This window comes from Drosophila gunungcola, assembly GCF_025200985.1.
Source record: "Drosophila gunungcola strain Sukarami chromosome 2L unlocalized genomic scaffold, Dgunungcola_SK_2 000007F, whole genome shotgun sequence".
In the NCBI taxonomy this organism is placed as follows: domain Eukaryota; kingdom Metazoa; phylum Arthropoda; class Insecta; order Diptera; family Drosophilidae; genus Drosophila; species Drosophila gunungcola.
The window spans coordinates 3,815,580-3,832,237 of record NW_026453162.1 but is presented as its reverse complement, the minus strand read 5'-3'; the positions used below and the strand labels follow the sequence as shown (position 1 = coordinate 3,832,237).

The 16,658-nt window shown below is 37.0% G+C and overlaps 1 protein-coding gene across 1 annotated transcript in view; it reads left to right on the top strand.

Moving 5' to 3' along the window:
* Positions 1-14,581, top strand: part of LOC128253155 (neuroguidin) — a 55,744-nt gene extending 41,163 nt beyond the window's left edge. The window contains exons 2-4 of the mRNA XM_052981366.1: positions 10,899-11,575; positions 11,641-11,828; positions 11,897-14,581. Coding sequence (XP_052837326.1) covers positions 10,899-11,575; positions 11,641-11,828; positions 11,897-12,030 — 999 coding nt within the window. The 3' untranslated portion in view covers positions 12,031-14,581. The remainder of the gene's footprint in view (positions 1-10,898; positions 11,576-11,640; positions 11,829-11,896) is intronic.
* Positions 14,582-16,658: the final 2,077 nt, after the last annotated feature.

Below are 16,658 nucleotides of genomic sequence, written 5' to 3'. Positions count from 1 at the left end.
CATTTCGCCCTCAGACGGAACCCTCTTCTATTTTTAACTTCCAATTCACACCCATGCAAATTCCGACCCTTATACATTGGGGGACCATAATTCTGAATACTGTATGAAGCCTAGCTTCAGATAATATAACAAGGTAATCTTTAGCCAAAGACAACTATCTTGTAGACTGATCTTAAAACCTTTGCAATAGTGGCGAAACATTTCACCCACTAAGTATTTGTTTTCAAGACAGAAACCACAAGCAACTCCCGAGAATGTCTATCTGGTTCCATTTGTGTTGAGGGACTATCCTAGACCTCCACTTTAGGTGACCACCAATTGGAGCTTACCCTGCCAAATCCATCAAGGCAGTTTATTGGAGGCGATATGGCCAGGTACTTGAGCTTCGAGGGGCATGAAAATGTCTGCAGCTGTCCCAGCGATGGCCCTTGGAGTGGCAATGAAAAAAGTGTGCGCTCGACATTAAACAGCGACAACATTTTCACTTTGCATGCAGAATTTCGACACAAAGGGCCCGGTACGGACTGTCGGAGGCGTCTCATAAAGCAACTGACAACCGCATTGGACCCTGCTCCCGGATCCTGGATTCCGGATCCCGGATCACCTTCCCCCAATTGACCACCGCCAAAACGTCAGCCAGACAGCGGCGGCGATGGCGGAAATAGAGCAAAAGTTGAGAACAAAAACCATGAGCGCAGTGGAAAAAATGGCACACAGGCTACTTGAGCTCGAGCCGGCGACGGTTTTCGATGTGTGCCACCCTACTCCCGCACCCACCCACGCTCCTCCTCCCGCTCAATTCCCCTTTCTGGGATTTTTTCCGCGGACAAGCACGCGGCTGACGGGTTAAGGCGGGACAGTTGACCATCACGCTTGGCCAGCAGGCGGAAAGATTGGGACGTGGGACGTGGGACGTCCATTCATCCAGCGACTCTCTACCCCATCCTCGTCTTGAAATCCAACTTCCAGTTCCTGTCCGGCTCGCAGCCCCCCGTGTAATGGCAATAATTTTGACGTCTGTTTAGTTGGCCCTTAGCTTGGCTTCAGCGCAAAGGATGATGGCCATCTGCAGGCAGGAGTGGCGAGGATTTGCGTCCGTTGGTGCGTTTGGTCAAGAGCAGCGGAAGCGTCTTTTAATCAGCCCTTCGTGACAATGAAAACTGATAGGTTGCGGAATGCCTATTGGGAACCGGCTTTTGCCATCTGAGCGCTTTTCGGCGCTCCAACTGCCTGTGGTCAGGTTCAGATAGAGAAAACTGGACTTATATTTTACTTAATTAAAGGAATACGAATAAGTAACCAACGTAATATCTTATATTGTTGGAAATATTTGTGTTTCATTAAAACAAATTTACAAATAGAACCTGGTAAGTGATTTTAATACAGTGTAAAATTAGCATACAGTTTTTGAAGTCTAAAATCTCTAAAACCAAAGGAAAGGATTTTATTCACATCTATGGGAAGAAGCGTAACAGATTTATAATTTTTTTTTATACTTTTCCTCCCATCATGTTGGGAACATCTCCTGGCCCATTTGCTTATGACTTTTGCCATTGTTTGCGCTACACTTCAACGCACTTTCGTCATTGATCCGGAGAGCCATGCAACCAGTCGGTCCTTCTGCCCTTACTTTCCTGGTTTAACAGTCCGCACCCCAAACTGGACCTAAACTCAACCTCTATTTTTATTTTTTTTTTATTTTGCCTTCAGTTTTTCTGTCCCACACACACTCACACAACAAACGACCGGATCCAGCGGAATAACCCGCTCGCCCGACGGAGTGTGTTGCATTATGCCGGGACATACGTTTTCAAATTCCATTCCTGCGTAGGATTTTTTCATCCATTACTCAAATCTTTGTGTTTGTGTATGAGTCGGGGCGTGGAAAGAGCCTGGTGGCACGTATGTTGCCAGGTTGCCACGTACGGGGCCACGGCGCCAAGCTTTGACTTGGGATTTGCATTTTTTACGCGCCGGGGACCAACTCGCCCCATGCATTTGCCGGCAGAGACCGAATTGCGGGAAGGACCGGGTCGGTGGAGCGAGGAATGGCTTCCACTTTTGCTGATGTCGGGATTTTTTTTCATACCCTATAATAGGCTGTCATGATAATCTGAAGACCTTCTCTGCCACATAAACTTTATATAAACCAACTAATTAATTTGGTTATCCGTAAAATAAAATTAACGTGCAGTGGAAGTGTGAAGCTTAGAGTTGTAAATCTTCCCTAGTTTTTATACACTATTCAAGCAATGTTGTATCTAACGGTGCAGATTGTTGCAGCTTATTGTCACAGTTAATATTTTGGATTCCTGTAATTTTAAATATTTTATCCAATTTTATAAACTTGACTAAAATCAAAAAAATCTCGTGAGCTACGAAAAGGCGGACTAAGTATCTAGAAGTTGGGAGCTGCAAAAAGTGTTTGTTGTTGACGTTTTTGTTACGGGGTAGCCCTTGTTTTTTATTTCCATAATTCTTTTCTCCCATCATCCCTTCATATGTTTCCCTCATTCACTGTTTTGTGTCCTGTTTTGGGATAAAAATCCATTTCATCATCTGGGTTTCCGCTGTTCTCCGCCTTCCTTCTGGTGCTGCTTTGTCTGATCGCGTTGAAATTGTAATGAGATTTTTGTGTTGGGTCGTCTTGCATGTATATAATTGTCCGAGAAGCCGGCAACAATTTTACGGTAATATGCTCTCTGAGCGTGTTTGCCGACCAGGACTTTGTCTGTTTAATTTATAAAATTTATCTGCGGCGCGCATCTGTAGGTAGCTTTATACTTTTTGCGGTTGACAAGCTATATACCCATTTAAAAAGCATTCATCACTCGAATGCAAGTTTATGGATAAGTATCCGTATCCTTTCTGTCCCGTTCTCGGTACATTTTTTTTGGTTTGTTAAATGTTTTTTTGCTCATCCGTGTGAGTTTTTAATAAATTAGACCGTCCCATTCGAAGTATTTGGGGTTGTTTATATTCATCTGTTTAGTTCATAAACGAGGCTTAGGTTGGTGCCTAAGTGGAATTTTTAGCAAAGAAGACTGAACAATGGATTTCATGGTATGGTATTCTTAAATTATTAATTTCTTGCTGTATTTAAGCGTCTGGTGTAAACAATTTTTTCCATTTACACCCTAAATAATAAAATTAAGTATCGACAATGATATTCCTGCCCTTTCCCGTATCTCTTACGACCAGCTCCAGAAATATTTATCCATCCAACAAAAAAAAATAGGCAGAACAATGTTTGCTATCTCTGCTTTTTCGCAGCTCTTTCAAAACAATACACAATTTCCAATTAAGCGACAGTTTGTCCACCACTCCACCGACTGCCTCTATATACTCGCGCCATCTACGAGCATAGACAGTCTACCCCGTTCCCCTGGAAATCCTTCTGCACCATTCGAAGGTTTGTTGGTGGGCCTTGCTGTTGTTTTTATTCGGTTTTGGCAAGGCTCAATAGCAAATTGTATTTAAAATTTATATAAAATTCGCGGAGCATTTGTTGTGACAACGTCTGTGCCCAACCGTTAGTGCTCCATCCACCAACTCCATCTGCCCACGAGCAGGAGCTACACACGGATATTTCTGCCTGTTCTGCAATCAACGTTCAAAATTCGCGCGATTTATGCATGCATGGAGGGGGCCGAAAAAAAGGGGAGTTGTGCCTGTTTGGGCTCGTACAAATGGCAAAAAGCCGCTGTCGTTGCCTCTTTCTGTGGGCCCCCTTCTCGTACCACTTTCCACTTTCCACTTTTCCCTTTCCCGTTCTTATTTCCACTGGCGAACCACCAAGAACCCCGCGCTTGTTTATATTATTGGCACGTAAATTTATGTGGACCTCCTTTCCGTTTTCCTGGCCCTCTTGCCGCATTATTGGCATGGCACAAGAGTAAGTGAGGGATTCTGGAGGCCAAAGTTCGTACCAAAACTAAATGACATACACAAAAATTTCCGTTTGTGCAGAAATGGCAATTGAACAATGCAATTTACAACCAGGCAGAACAAAGTGTTAATCGTAAATAAAAGTTTTCTTTTAATTTTAATTTTCATATTAAATATCAACCAATAATCTATTCAATTCTATTGTTTGCTTAGTTGCGAGTGTATCGTAACTTTACGACATCAAAAGTTCTATGCTAACTTATTGTGGCCCCTTTAGGTTTTTCATCTTTAAATATCCTTTTGCTTAAGCTATTTAATTATAACTGAATTTCTCCCACTCAAATCATTCTTTAAAAATGTACTTCTTGAAAGTCACATCGAAAAAAAACGGTTTATTATCCCCAACACGATTAAATTAGTCAGGAAAGCATGCTGGGTAGCTCAAAAAAATGTAAAAAATATACAAAATAATGCATTCGTTTTTAAATATCAGACAAAACTTTAAGGCAAATAAGATATGTATGTTCACAAAAAGTTAAACGAAAGAAAAAACACAATAATTGGCTTCAATTGATGAAGAGTGTGTTCGGAAAACAAAGATCCACGAAATATTTAAAAAACAGTGAGTCAAACATTCACCATAAGTTTATATATCAGTGAATTGAAGTTAGTAGTGATTTCTTTTGATAAGTGAAGCGGACGTATTGAAAATTAATTAGTTCAATAAATTAAAAATTATTTATTCTTGGTGATTCAAGTGTTTTTTAATAAAATGTTCGTCTCATTTTTGTTTGATTCAGTTATTCCGAAACTGGACTCCTTAATATGAACAATTATTACACCCGTGATAATCATGATTGCCTTATTTGTTGCCCATCTTCATTTTTGAGTTCTATCAAAAATCTTTCAAATCTCTTTCTAGCACTATTATTTACAAACTTAATTAACTTTCGAATCTAACTTTACAATTTACCCATTTAAATAAAAAAATGCTGTTATGATATATATTTTTCTGTGATCTGACGAGAAATCGGCCATAAATGAGCCAACATAATTAGGTCTTGTTTTTTCTTATACAACTATCGTTTTGACTATGGTTTTCAATCACTTTTTGTTCCAATTCCAAGGGCTTCCATTTAAAGTCAAAAGAAGTCCTTTTTGGATTTCCCAACTGAACCTTTGACTATTCCCTCACAAAAACTGGCCAACAAAGAATTGCGAATGGAGTAAGTCGTCAGCTTCATCAATATGCAAAGGTCCAGTTAGAGTGGAAAAAGGACAGTGTAACAGTGGGCAGAAGGCAGAGAGATTATGGATAGAATCGGACCTCTAAACAGTGGACCTACACCTTTTCTTTTGCAGATGAAATCAAACATTTTTGTTTAGTTTGAGAAAAATGTTTTTGTGTTATCCATTACTTGCAAATACAAAATTTGAATAAAAACAAAGTCAATTTTGAAAAGAACCGCAGAGAAAAAAAGGAATGGAAAAAAAAAACATATCAAGCGGTCCCCCAAGGTTGGTCTCATTACTTTTTGGTCAGTGCTTTTTACTCGATAAAGCCAACCGAAAAATTTGGAAACTAGCTTTTTTCAAAATACATAATTAGCAGACTGGTATAATAATGATATTAATTAAATATTAATTAATCTTTTATATATACATACATGTATCACTGTGGACTGCAGTTGACGTAGTAAAAAACGCACCTAGAGTGTGCACGAAAGAGACGATTACTTATAGCCGAAAGTCTTGAAATCTGAAAAGATTTTTTGATCAGGGAAAATTATATAACAGATTGAAGGTAACGTATTTAAATTATTATATATTGCACAAATGGCTTTTGTCATTAGAAAATAAATGCTATATAACTTGGTAACAATAAGAAACAATTTTGAGACCATGAATGAAAATGTATATAAGAACAACTTTTCGCTGTCTTAACCACTGTGCCTGTCATTCAATGCGTCCTTGCTGCTCTGCCCACGTTCCAGGCTGTCCAATTATGTCCCACACATGCAAATGCAACGTGCAGCGGCGGGAATCAACCAGCACCCTTCCCCTTCCCCTTCCCCTTTCCCATCCCCTTCCCCAAGCCCTGCACCTAGCCACCCAATCACTCGACGCGCTTGTTGGGCCCGCGAGGCTTTTGGCCAGAAGCGGCAAAGCAACACGAACCAGGCCCAAACGACCAGCGAGCAAACGACACACGGATGGCATATCGGTCCTTGGGTCAGTGTGGGAGGTTCGGGGATGCGGAGGTACAACTGGACAGTCCTCGGGCAGGAGTGGCAGGGATCGGGGCTCAACTCTGTTTCAATTTGCACCCCCGCAGTCGCGGCAATCACTCAGCCGACCCACTGTACAGGCAGCACCACCACCCAAACATCCCAACACCCAATCGCCCAATTGCCCAACCGCCGCACCAACACCCACTTTTCGCGAGACGCAGGATTTCGGAGAATGGGACAGGGAGTGTGTTGTTGCCGACTCTTTCGGTCCGCACCTTCTGCATATGGTTGTTGTTTCGCTTTTTGGCCATGGCCAGTCCGATTCGCAGTTGTTGTTGCTCCGTTGGTCATGTGGTCGTGCGCTATGTGCGTTTGTTGAAACAATCGATTTATTTTCGGTTTCGTTTCTGATTGGCAATATTTCATAGCAATGTCGTTCCTTTTTTTGTCCTCTTCTCCCTGTTTCGGTCCATTCTATTTGTGTATGTGCCGCGAATATTCGAATTTTTTAAATAACAACGAACAGTGTGGGATGGAAACGAAATAAGAAGATTGCTGGTATTGGCGAATACAAATAAAATATTCAGCTAAAAATGAAAAAGTATGCATTTTTTAATGTAGACGAAAAGTTATCAAATATAAAGCGAAACCCAAAAGCTCGAGGGGAACTCTCTTTCAGATCATACATAGCTTTAATTTGTTTTGATATCTGGAAGCTGGAAACTAAGAACAAAAAGGGAGAATTTCCTTTAAATATTTGTGAGGGATTAATTTGTAGTTCCATTCTTATAACAAGTGTTCCAGGCTTTATTCTATACTTTTGCAATAAGCTAATAGATGATGTAACGCATGTCTTATGTCTTAATAAATGTTATTATACATTGTGTTTGCCTACTTGTTTTCCAAAAAATAATAATATGACATTTATAGCTTCCAGTCTATAATTTTGGTTGAGTTAACACCTGTACATACCTTTTTGGGGGCGTTTTTACAGTGAAAAAGACTCGGAGTTTATGGATCTTGTAATTTCTGTTGTATTGCATGCTGTTGTATTGCATGTACTCGATATACCTTTAATGAAATTCAGTAGATATCCACAGACAAGCAATAATACAGCTTTTCCTTTTGAAGGAAATTAAATTAAAATGGAGCCAAATTGTAAAGCACTTTTTGTTCTGATCAGCTAAACTTTAAGGAAAGATTTATAGAATTTATTTTTTTTTCACTCAAATGTACATGCAATCCGTCGCAGGGCCCTTCCATCCTCCCTAACTTCAAATTTTCCCTTATCACTTTATATTTTTTCAAACATTGATTCAAATACAGTAAGGTGTTAAGATATATTCGAAATGAAGAAGAAATTTCAGATTTTCGAAATTTGTAACAGAAATTAAGCTGCGCTTTGAATAAAGACAACTCATCAACACAACTGTCTAGGTTTTATATTTCCTAAGATCTTGTCAAACATAGGAATAGACATCAGATATACAGACATGGCTAGTTACTCGTTTCTAGTGGTACTGATGGAGTAAGAATATATATAGTTTATATGGCCTCAAGCCATTCCTTCTAGCTGTACTGTACCTTTGTACGAGTAATGGTTATAAAAACTGGTTGTATGGTTTGGTGTATTAATTCAAAAACAGGAATAATCGGAAAATAATGTTTTCTTTTCCCCTAACCCCCGAAATTCACTTTGGTAGTCACCATTACAATTGCATGTATCCTCTGTCAAAAATAGTATACCCAATTGCAATTTCAGCCTATAAATATGTAAAGTATTTGCGCAATTATCACAGAAACAGCTAAACCACATACAAACACGGAGTGAAATTTATTTATGACATTAATGCATAAATAAATAAAAATAAATTGAAAACGAAAATCCCACCCAAAATAATTCCCGACGAGACTGAAGTATCGCAATGGAAGGGACTTATAAGGGTACTGGAAGGGGGCAGACGCCACCAAATTTTGTCATTAAATTCTGCTGAAAAACCAACAGAAATTGCAGGTTATATTTTATTCATGCCGCGGAAAAACTGCCAGTAAAATGGTTTGTTTTTTCGCATTTTGTGGGCTTCGCAGCGAACAGAGTGCGGCGGAAATGCATGTGAACATGAGCGTGTGTAAACTGAAAGCCCTCTGAAAACCCCTAGATATGTACGTGTGTGGATTCAATTGCATTTGCATTGCCTACTTATGGGCTAATAATGGGTTGTGCTTTTGCACTCGAACCCCTTTTCAGTTGCCATCTACAAACGCACAAAACATCCATTGCGAAATATCGGATAATGCTGAACATTGGCCGCAGTGCTACAACGCAACGATTTATACAATTGCAACGTTTTGGTGGCCGTTGCATTTGAAAATGACTCTAAAGCTCGTCGAATTTTAAATCATTTAGTCACTTGGTGTTCGGGGAACAAAAAGGAATGGAGGACAGTATGGCATGACCAACCATAGTTTACTATTTGTTTTGTTTGTTTTAGGGAGGTTCCAGTACACGTTGTCGCTGTACTTGTTATTGCTGGAAGCCTCGTTATGTCCATCTCATCTCACACCTTAAAAAAAATAGCCAAAGAAACCTAACTATTGTTCTGAAATTGTATTAACTCTTAACTCTTCAAAGTAATAAAAAGGGAATTTTCCAAGCTATTATTTTAACACTCACAAGTTCAATTTTAAAACAATCTCGCTATGACTTCTTAGTACTAGCATAACGAATATACATAGTATGCTATGAAAACTTAGAGCTGTTTCACATTAACTTATACTATGTTATTTATTTAGTTTCCCGAAAGCTAAAGTATAAATTTGACAATATTTTTTTTTTATTTTTTTTTTAAACCCAATATGTTTTTCTTATTATTACGCAAATATTACATACCTATTTTTACAATCAGAATGGTTTTATTCTTTATGTCTAACAGAATATTTATGGTATTAATTAACTTTAAAAATATTTACACTTATCTCTTTTTTTTTTAGTTTAGACAAGCTTACAAGATTAATATTTCCCAAAAAATGTTTATATTGTGCATAAATAAACGTATTTTAACAATATAAATATATAGTGCAATTGTATATGTATAATTAAAAAACGCTGCAAAGTTTTATTTTCTAATTATTTTATTATTTTTTTATTCTGTTTGTTTTTTGTAAGAGGTTAAAAGAAAATTACCACAAATAAAATCTTTATTTTCTTCAATATAAAAAGAAATCATAAAGTATATTCTATGTTTTCTGTCATTAGTTTATAGTTAACAACGGTTTTTAAATTAAATTTTTTTTTTGTGTATTTGAGATTTTTTGGAGTTGTCGTTTCTGAGATTGGCTGTTGCTGTTTTCCTTACTTTATTATTCTCGCGTTTTATTCATCACGTTGTTTGTCTGGCAGTTTTGGCTGAATCAGAAAGCCCGAATAGCCTTTGTTTATGCTAGTTTTGTTTTAAGTTTGGTTTTTTGTTTTGTCAGAGCTTACATTTATTACAAAAACTAAAATTCTGCTCAATGTGTGTGTGCCGCCAGCGGCTTTATGGTGTTCGGGCCATGCTCTGCCGCTGCTCTGCATTAGATGCATGACATAGCGCCTACTTTCAAAGTGTCATAGCGCTATGACAGAGGGTGTTTTAATTTTAAGTCAGAAGTTTTCCACTTCTCCGACCCTATAAAGTATATATATTCTTGATCAGCATCATTAGGAGTGTCGATCTAGCCATGTCCGTCTTACCATCTGTCCGCGTTTCTAAGCAAACTAGTCTCTCAGTTTTAAAGCTATCTGCTTGAAACTTTTTTGACATATTAATAATTTGATAGTTTAGAATTACGCTTTAAATTTTATTTAAATCGGAAAACGCTTTCATATTGCTGTCTTAGGTAAGATCGAATAATTGAGCTTAAAGTCATCATAGCTTCACTGCTTTTAAACGTATACGCAACTAAATCAAAGTTTAAATATTTTCATAAATGTTTCAAATTTACAAAAGCTGCAAGTGTATATGAACTTTGGCTGGCCGAAGTATTAAGATTTAAAATTATGTTTCCAGAATCCGACGGACTTTATATATACTTTAAAGGGTCGGAAACGTTTTCTTACATACTTGTTAACAAATACACCCTTTAACTCTACTAGTAACTGGCAAAAAAGAATTCGCTTAAAATAATATGATATGTTCTGTATTGTTATGTCATAAACATTATTTGGTAAATTGCTTTGTAAACTGCAGGCAAAACACGCAAACCACAAATCACAAAAACAAATTTACGAAAAATTGCTATTTGCTTTGCTATTTTGCAATTAATCTATAAACTACACAAATCCCGCATCACCAAACAAGCCCACGCCATTTGTCCACGTAATTGCCAGCCGACTGGTGTATTAATATTAATTGAAAATAAATGCAACACAAGCCTCGACGGTCAAAAAGGAAGTGCCCCTGAGGTGGGAAGTGGGCGGCAGAGTGCGCGTTCAAAAATGTTGTAAAATGCAAATAATTAAATGGCAACCAACCCAAATATGCAAATGAGTTACACCACACTTAACTGGCAATATATGATATATTATATATGATTAGTAGTTGAATGTTGTAAGCTGTTGAAATTTTCTAATAATATTCACAAAATCAGTTTACCTCCTTTTTAGGCTCTCAATAATTGGGATACCGTGGAACTTTCCCGTCACATAAAATATATAGCAATATCCTTATACTAAGCTTTTTAAAGCAGACAATGTCAAAACAATTCTCCATTGAAATTCATTTTATTTCTTCCTTGAAGGCTCTCGACCACGATTGCGAAGTGCAGGGCCAGGACATCCCGCAGGCTATTCAGCTGCTTGGGGAGATGAACAGCAACGTGAAGCAGGTGACAGATTTGGTGGAGGGCATGCTGCAGCGGGTCAAGCGCGGCGAGCTGACCACGGAATACGGTCTGAGCTTCCTTGAGGTGAAGTACCACATGCTGCTCGACTACTTGATCAACCTGACCTACGTGGTTCTACGCAAATGCTCCGGTGAAACCATCGAGGGTGATCCCTCTATCGAGCGCCTGATCGAGATTCGCACTGTGCTGGAGAAGATTCGGCCCATAGACCACAAGCTACGCTACCAGATCGACAAGCTGGTCAAGACAGCCACCACCGGCGTGTCGAGTAGTACAGATCCCATTCTTTACAAGCCCAATCCGGAAGACATGATGAGCAGTGCAGGACCCAACGGAGAGGATGCGCAGGATGACAGCGACGCGGAGCAGGAGGATGACGATGACGATGAGGATGAGGAGGATGAGGATGAGGATGAGGCCGGAGCAGCGAAAATGCCCCGCAAGGCGGCCACAGCCGGAAAATCCGGAGTGTATGTGCCGCCACGCATCAAGCCGGTTTACTACGACGGCGACGAACGCGAAGCTGACAAGGAGAAAAAGGCCATGGACCGGGCCAAGAAGCGGGCGATTACGTAAGAGACACATTCATCTCTCTTTGTTTCGACTTTTAAGCAGAAGATATACCTCCTTTCTCCAGGTCTTCCATGCTGCAGGACCTCAAAGAGGAATACTTGGACGCTCCTACCGAGATATCGTCTGGATCGCGGGCCCAGCAGCTGCTGTCCCATGCGCAGAAGGAGAAACAGGAGTACGAGGAGACCTACTTAATGCGTCTGCCTGTGACTAAGGCCGAAAAGCATCGTCAACGCAAACTGACTACGTTGGGTACGTTCGACCATCGATGATGACCCCAATTCCCAAACTTCTAACCGATTTATTTGTGAAATCCGCAGGCACACTTGGCGATGAAATCCTTGGGGAGATTAGCCGAGAATCGGCGCTGCGTGGCGATGGAAGCAAAAAGCGCAAGTTGGCCAAAAAGGGAAAGGGAAAGAAACGAGGCGGTAAAAAGCGAAAGTTCCATTAACTGGAAGAGCAACAACAATTTTAGTTTATTAACAACTGTAAAAGAATCAAGAAGTTTTAAATTTCCTATTTTTTATCGATTTAATGAGTTGAGTTTTGCATTATTTTTGTATCTTAGTAGACTAAAGGTTTTTCATGAAATTTTGATTTTAAAACGCCTAGATTTCTTTGTGTAATGTTAAGTTTTTGCAATTATTATTAAATTGAATTTTCATTAAACATTTTTACGTTTTTAAATATAATAATACCAATGTGTTTTTAATTATTTAAAGATTTTTTATTTCAGCTATTAAATTTAAAATGCTTATCCAGCAAGGCGCTTATATGCGTTCAAATATTTAAGATTTAATATAAAACAAATAAAAATTCAAATGCGCATTGCAACCTGCATGCTGAATTATATTTGAGTTTTTCAGAGACCTACAAAAATTCAAAACTGTAGAAGACAATTTCAAATACAACAAAATTAAAAACCTATTACAATAGGAATCTTTTGGTATTGCTGTATTACAAAGTAATCGTACATTTTTAATTTAAAATGGATACTTAAGGTATTGCTAAATTAATTATAAAGAATACAACCATATTTTGTTGTTTTTAGGAGTCACAGCAAAAATTTTTAAACTTTGGGCAAATGTAAACTATTGGAGACATAATAATTTGGAAACCCTTGTTTAAAAAAAATTATTTGAAATTCCATTGCAGCTTATAACATACTGTAAAACGCAAAACCAAAACTAGAAACAAAAAAAAACCACAACTTCCGTGACAAAAAGCAGATGCCTTAACAAGAGACCGGTTTATACAGTAAGAAACGAGTGAAACACGAAAAATATGTTGACGAAAACTTTTGAGTTGACGTTTATAAAAGGAAAGATCGAAAGAAAGACTACATACAACTATAATAACGTAAGCCCCACCCAAAAAGCAAAGAAAAAAAAAATTAACAAAGGATATTTGATAAACTTTTAAACCATTACGCAAAAGAATAGTTAATTTAGTTTCAACAGAAAAAACTCCTAAAAACAACTGAATTTAGACACCAAATTTTATATATTTCTTATATATTGATTAAGTAAAATTAAGCAACACATTTTGAATAATCCAAAACGAAAAGATGCTACGTCCACTTAAAATGATTTTAAACGTATGGGAAAACAACTAAACCAGTCACGAGTAAAACCTATTTTAAAGCGCTCTAAAAAGAATGATAGGATTGATGGGAAAACTATATAACAAATCTTAAAACTAATACAAATAATTGTAAATGATTAACACAAAAAAGAAAAATTAGAATTAAGTAAAATAAGGCAACAAGTAAACAAGCAACATTTTGGCTCCTACACCAACTTTTTCAAAGGATGAAAAAATTTCTTCAAAATTTTCTTGAAACAACTTTTTGGCTATAAATTTAAACAACAAGCAACGATAGGCAGACAACCGAAAAATTACCACATAAATGCAATAGAACTCAAAATTATTTACAGGCAGCAAGCAACAAGATGTTTTTAAGTGTAATTAAATAAATTAATTTAATTAATTTATTTATGTTAAAAGCTGAAAGACTGAATATGTTTAAATGAAAACCAAAAACAATGAAATGAAAATATGTGTACTTTTCTCGAGTGTGGGTACGAACTTAAATATTTTAATAGCCGAATTTCTAGCACAAATTTTAAAAAGACTAAAAAAGTAATTTTTTAATTTTTTGTATTTTTATTTTTCTTTAGCGTCTAAATATCTTTTTTTATTTTTACATTCAGAGCAAGTTGTTTATTTTTGTGTATGTAAAAGTGGAAAGCATGAGAACGGATACAAAAGTTGAATATATTGCAAAATGTAAAGACAACCAAAACAAAGTGAAAACAACCAAACAAAAGTCGCCTTAGCCCAGCACCACAAAGCAAAAAGATATGATATGAATCGAAAAATTTGTAAAACCAAATACAATACTAAACTAAACTACCAATTATTTGTTGTAATCAAATGTAATGAACAAACTGATACTCAAACAACAGCAAAAACATCTACAACAAAATAGTGCAAACGTTGAAAAAACAAAACCTATGAGTAATTTAATTTTTATAGCCAAAGAAGAATCGAATCAGAGGAAAACGGAAGCGATCGGATCCAAAAGGGTGAATGGAGAATTTAGTTTTAAGCAACACCAAAACATTCTGAACGAAACAAATTGGTTACGTAGTGATAGTACAGAACAAATGTTTTAAATCAACAATAAAAAATTCGAGCTTAAATTATTTTCAAAAACAAAACCTTTACTTCAGAATGGAATTGGCTTTTAAAAAGGTGTTTTTTAAACAAATGAAAACATTGTAAAATTTTAAATTGATTAAAAAAGACGAGCATAATAATATGTTGAGGACAAAATGTTTAAATGTGCGGATGTGGTTTGCCATCATACTTATGCAATATAAATATAAGTTTAATTAATCTACCAATTACCAATAAGCTACCTATTATTAATAACTAACACCCAAAATTAAAAAAACTGAAAATCCGGAACAGATAATAAATTACAAACTAAAAATGAACTAATGAATGCACTTTTATTTTATTAACTGGCGATTCGTTCAATATGATAAGGATAGATAATTGCCATGCTGATTTCTGATTAGGTTCTGGTTAGATATCTGTCAGAGTATGTAATCATTTATCATATTTAATAGGTCTTATTACACTCGCTCACAAATTTATATCGACAAAGTCCTCCCAAAATGAAACCTTAATTTTTCGGAGCAGTTGGACTCCCTGATTCAGAAAGTGGCACTCAAAATTGTTTGTATGGCACCATTTTTTTTAAGTGAAAAAGCGTTTTTCACTAGTTTTCCTGTCTGTTTTATTTTTATCTCCACTTCTGCTTAGCTTAAGAATTATAAAATAGATCCTTTTTTTCATTTTTCATATGCTTCTAGAAGATAAAAAAGTTTGCAGCGAGGTAAGAAAATATTTTCGACATCAACAACAAAAACCGGTCAACTATACCGACTCTACTATAGGATGAATCGTAAAAATAAATTTTTAACGTGTAATTATTTACTCCGAAATTTATGTAATTTTTAAATATTCAGATGTTTGGATTTCATTTTATAATAACCGGACGACTACGTAATATATCTGGTCAAAGGAAACATCTGTAAATGTATATGAAAACAATATGAAATTTATCTTTATTTTGTTGTTGTTCAATAACTCTAGATGTTTAAATGTTTTTTACGACTTAAAAAATACATTTTTATTTAATTATGAGAACGGAAGTTAACTTCGGCTAACCGAAGTTTTAATACCCATTAAATCCTTTATTTTTACTAACTACCAAAATTACAAAAAAAAAACAGAGATAACTCTATTGTCGAGTTTTCCGACTATTAGATAGTCGTTTTATCAGCCAACAAACTTCAAACTTAGTGGCGCCATCTATCGAACTGCATAGCCAACACTGAAAGCTAGGTGCGCGCTGTTCTTTCGTTCTGTCTCTCTACTGCGGCAATTACCGGCAGAGCAGCGGCCGGTCTTCAAAACCGCAAAGAATCTAAAATATTAGCTCGATTTTGAAAATATTGCTGTCTATAGGTAGATATCACACAGAGGCCAACACCTAATCTCTAACATGTATCAGAGAGACAGTACATACTTTGCAATTGCGCTGCCTAGAAACTACTAGAATTTGCATGCCAAATCCCAAATCTCTAGCTTTTATAGTTTACGAGATCTCGACGGTTATACAGTCGGACATGCCTAGATCGACTCGGCTATTGATCCTGATCAAGAATATATATACTTGATATGGTCGGAAACGCTTCCTTCTATCTGTTACATAATTTTACTTTTTGGGAGCTTTATGTTATAGTCGTCCGATTTTGATAAAATTTAAACCGTAATTCTAAAATATTCAACCATTACTATATGTCGAATAACTGAAAAAAAATTGGCTGTTTTTAAATTTATTATTCCGATTGCTCCTATGCAGATAAAGGGAAGGACAGATGGACATGGCTAGATCGACTCTTCTAGTGACGATAATTAAGAATATATATACTTTATAAGGTCGGAAATATCTCCTTCACTGCGTTGCACACTTCTGACTGAAATTATAATACCCTCTGCAAGAGAATAAATATTCTTTGTCCAAGTAAGAATCAAACCTACTGAGCGGACTTTCTAACCACTGGAGTTGGTTGTGCTTGGAGTTCCGAAGCACAAATTTGACGGAGAGAAAACGAAATAACGAAGTCGTGTGAGCATCGATTACAACTTCGCTGACTAAAAACAGCAAATGAAATTTATTACTTTTGAGCAAAAAGTAATGCTCTTGTCTCTCCAGACCCCATTCACCATTTCGCCGCTGGGGTTTGACATGCTCGCACTTTATTTGTGTGAGTAGTTTGCACGACAAAACTTGTCAATGTGTGCGTGCCGACAGCGGCTTAACACTTTTCTTGACGTGCTCTTCCGCTGCTCTGAATAATGCAGGCCATCCACAGGTGAAGCATATATATATTGATAGCCATCAAGGCAATTACTGTTCTGCTTTAGTCGGGGGCAAGGACTCTCTAACTATATAATAGTCTTTGGTCGGGGCACTAGACAAAGCGTAATTATCACCCGGGC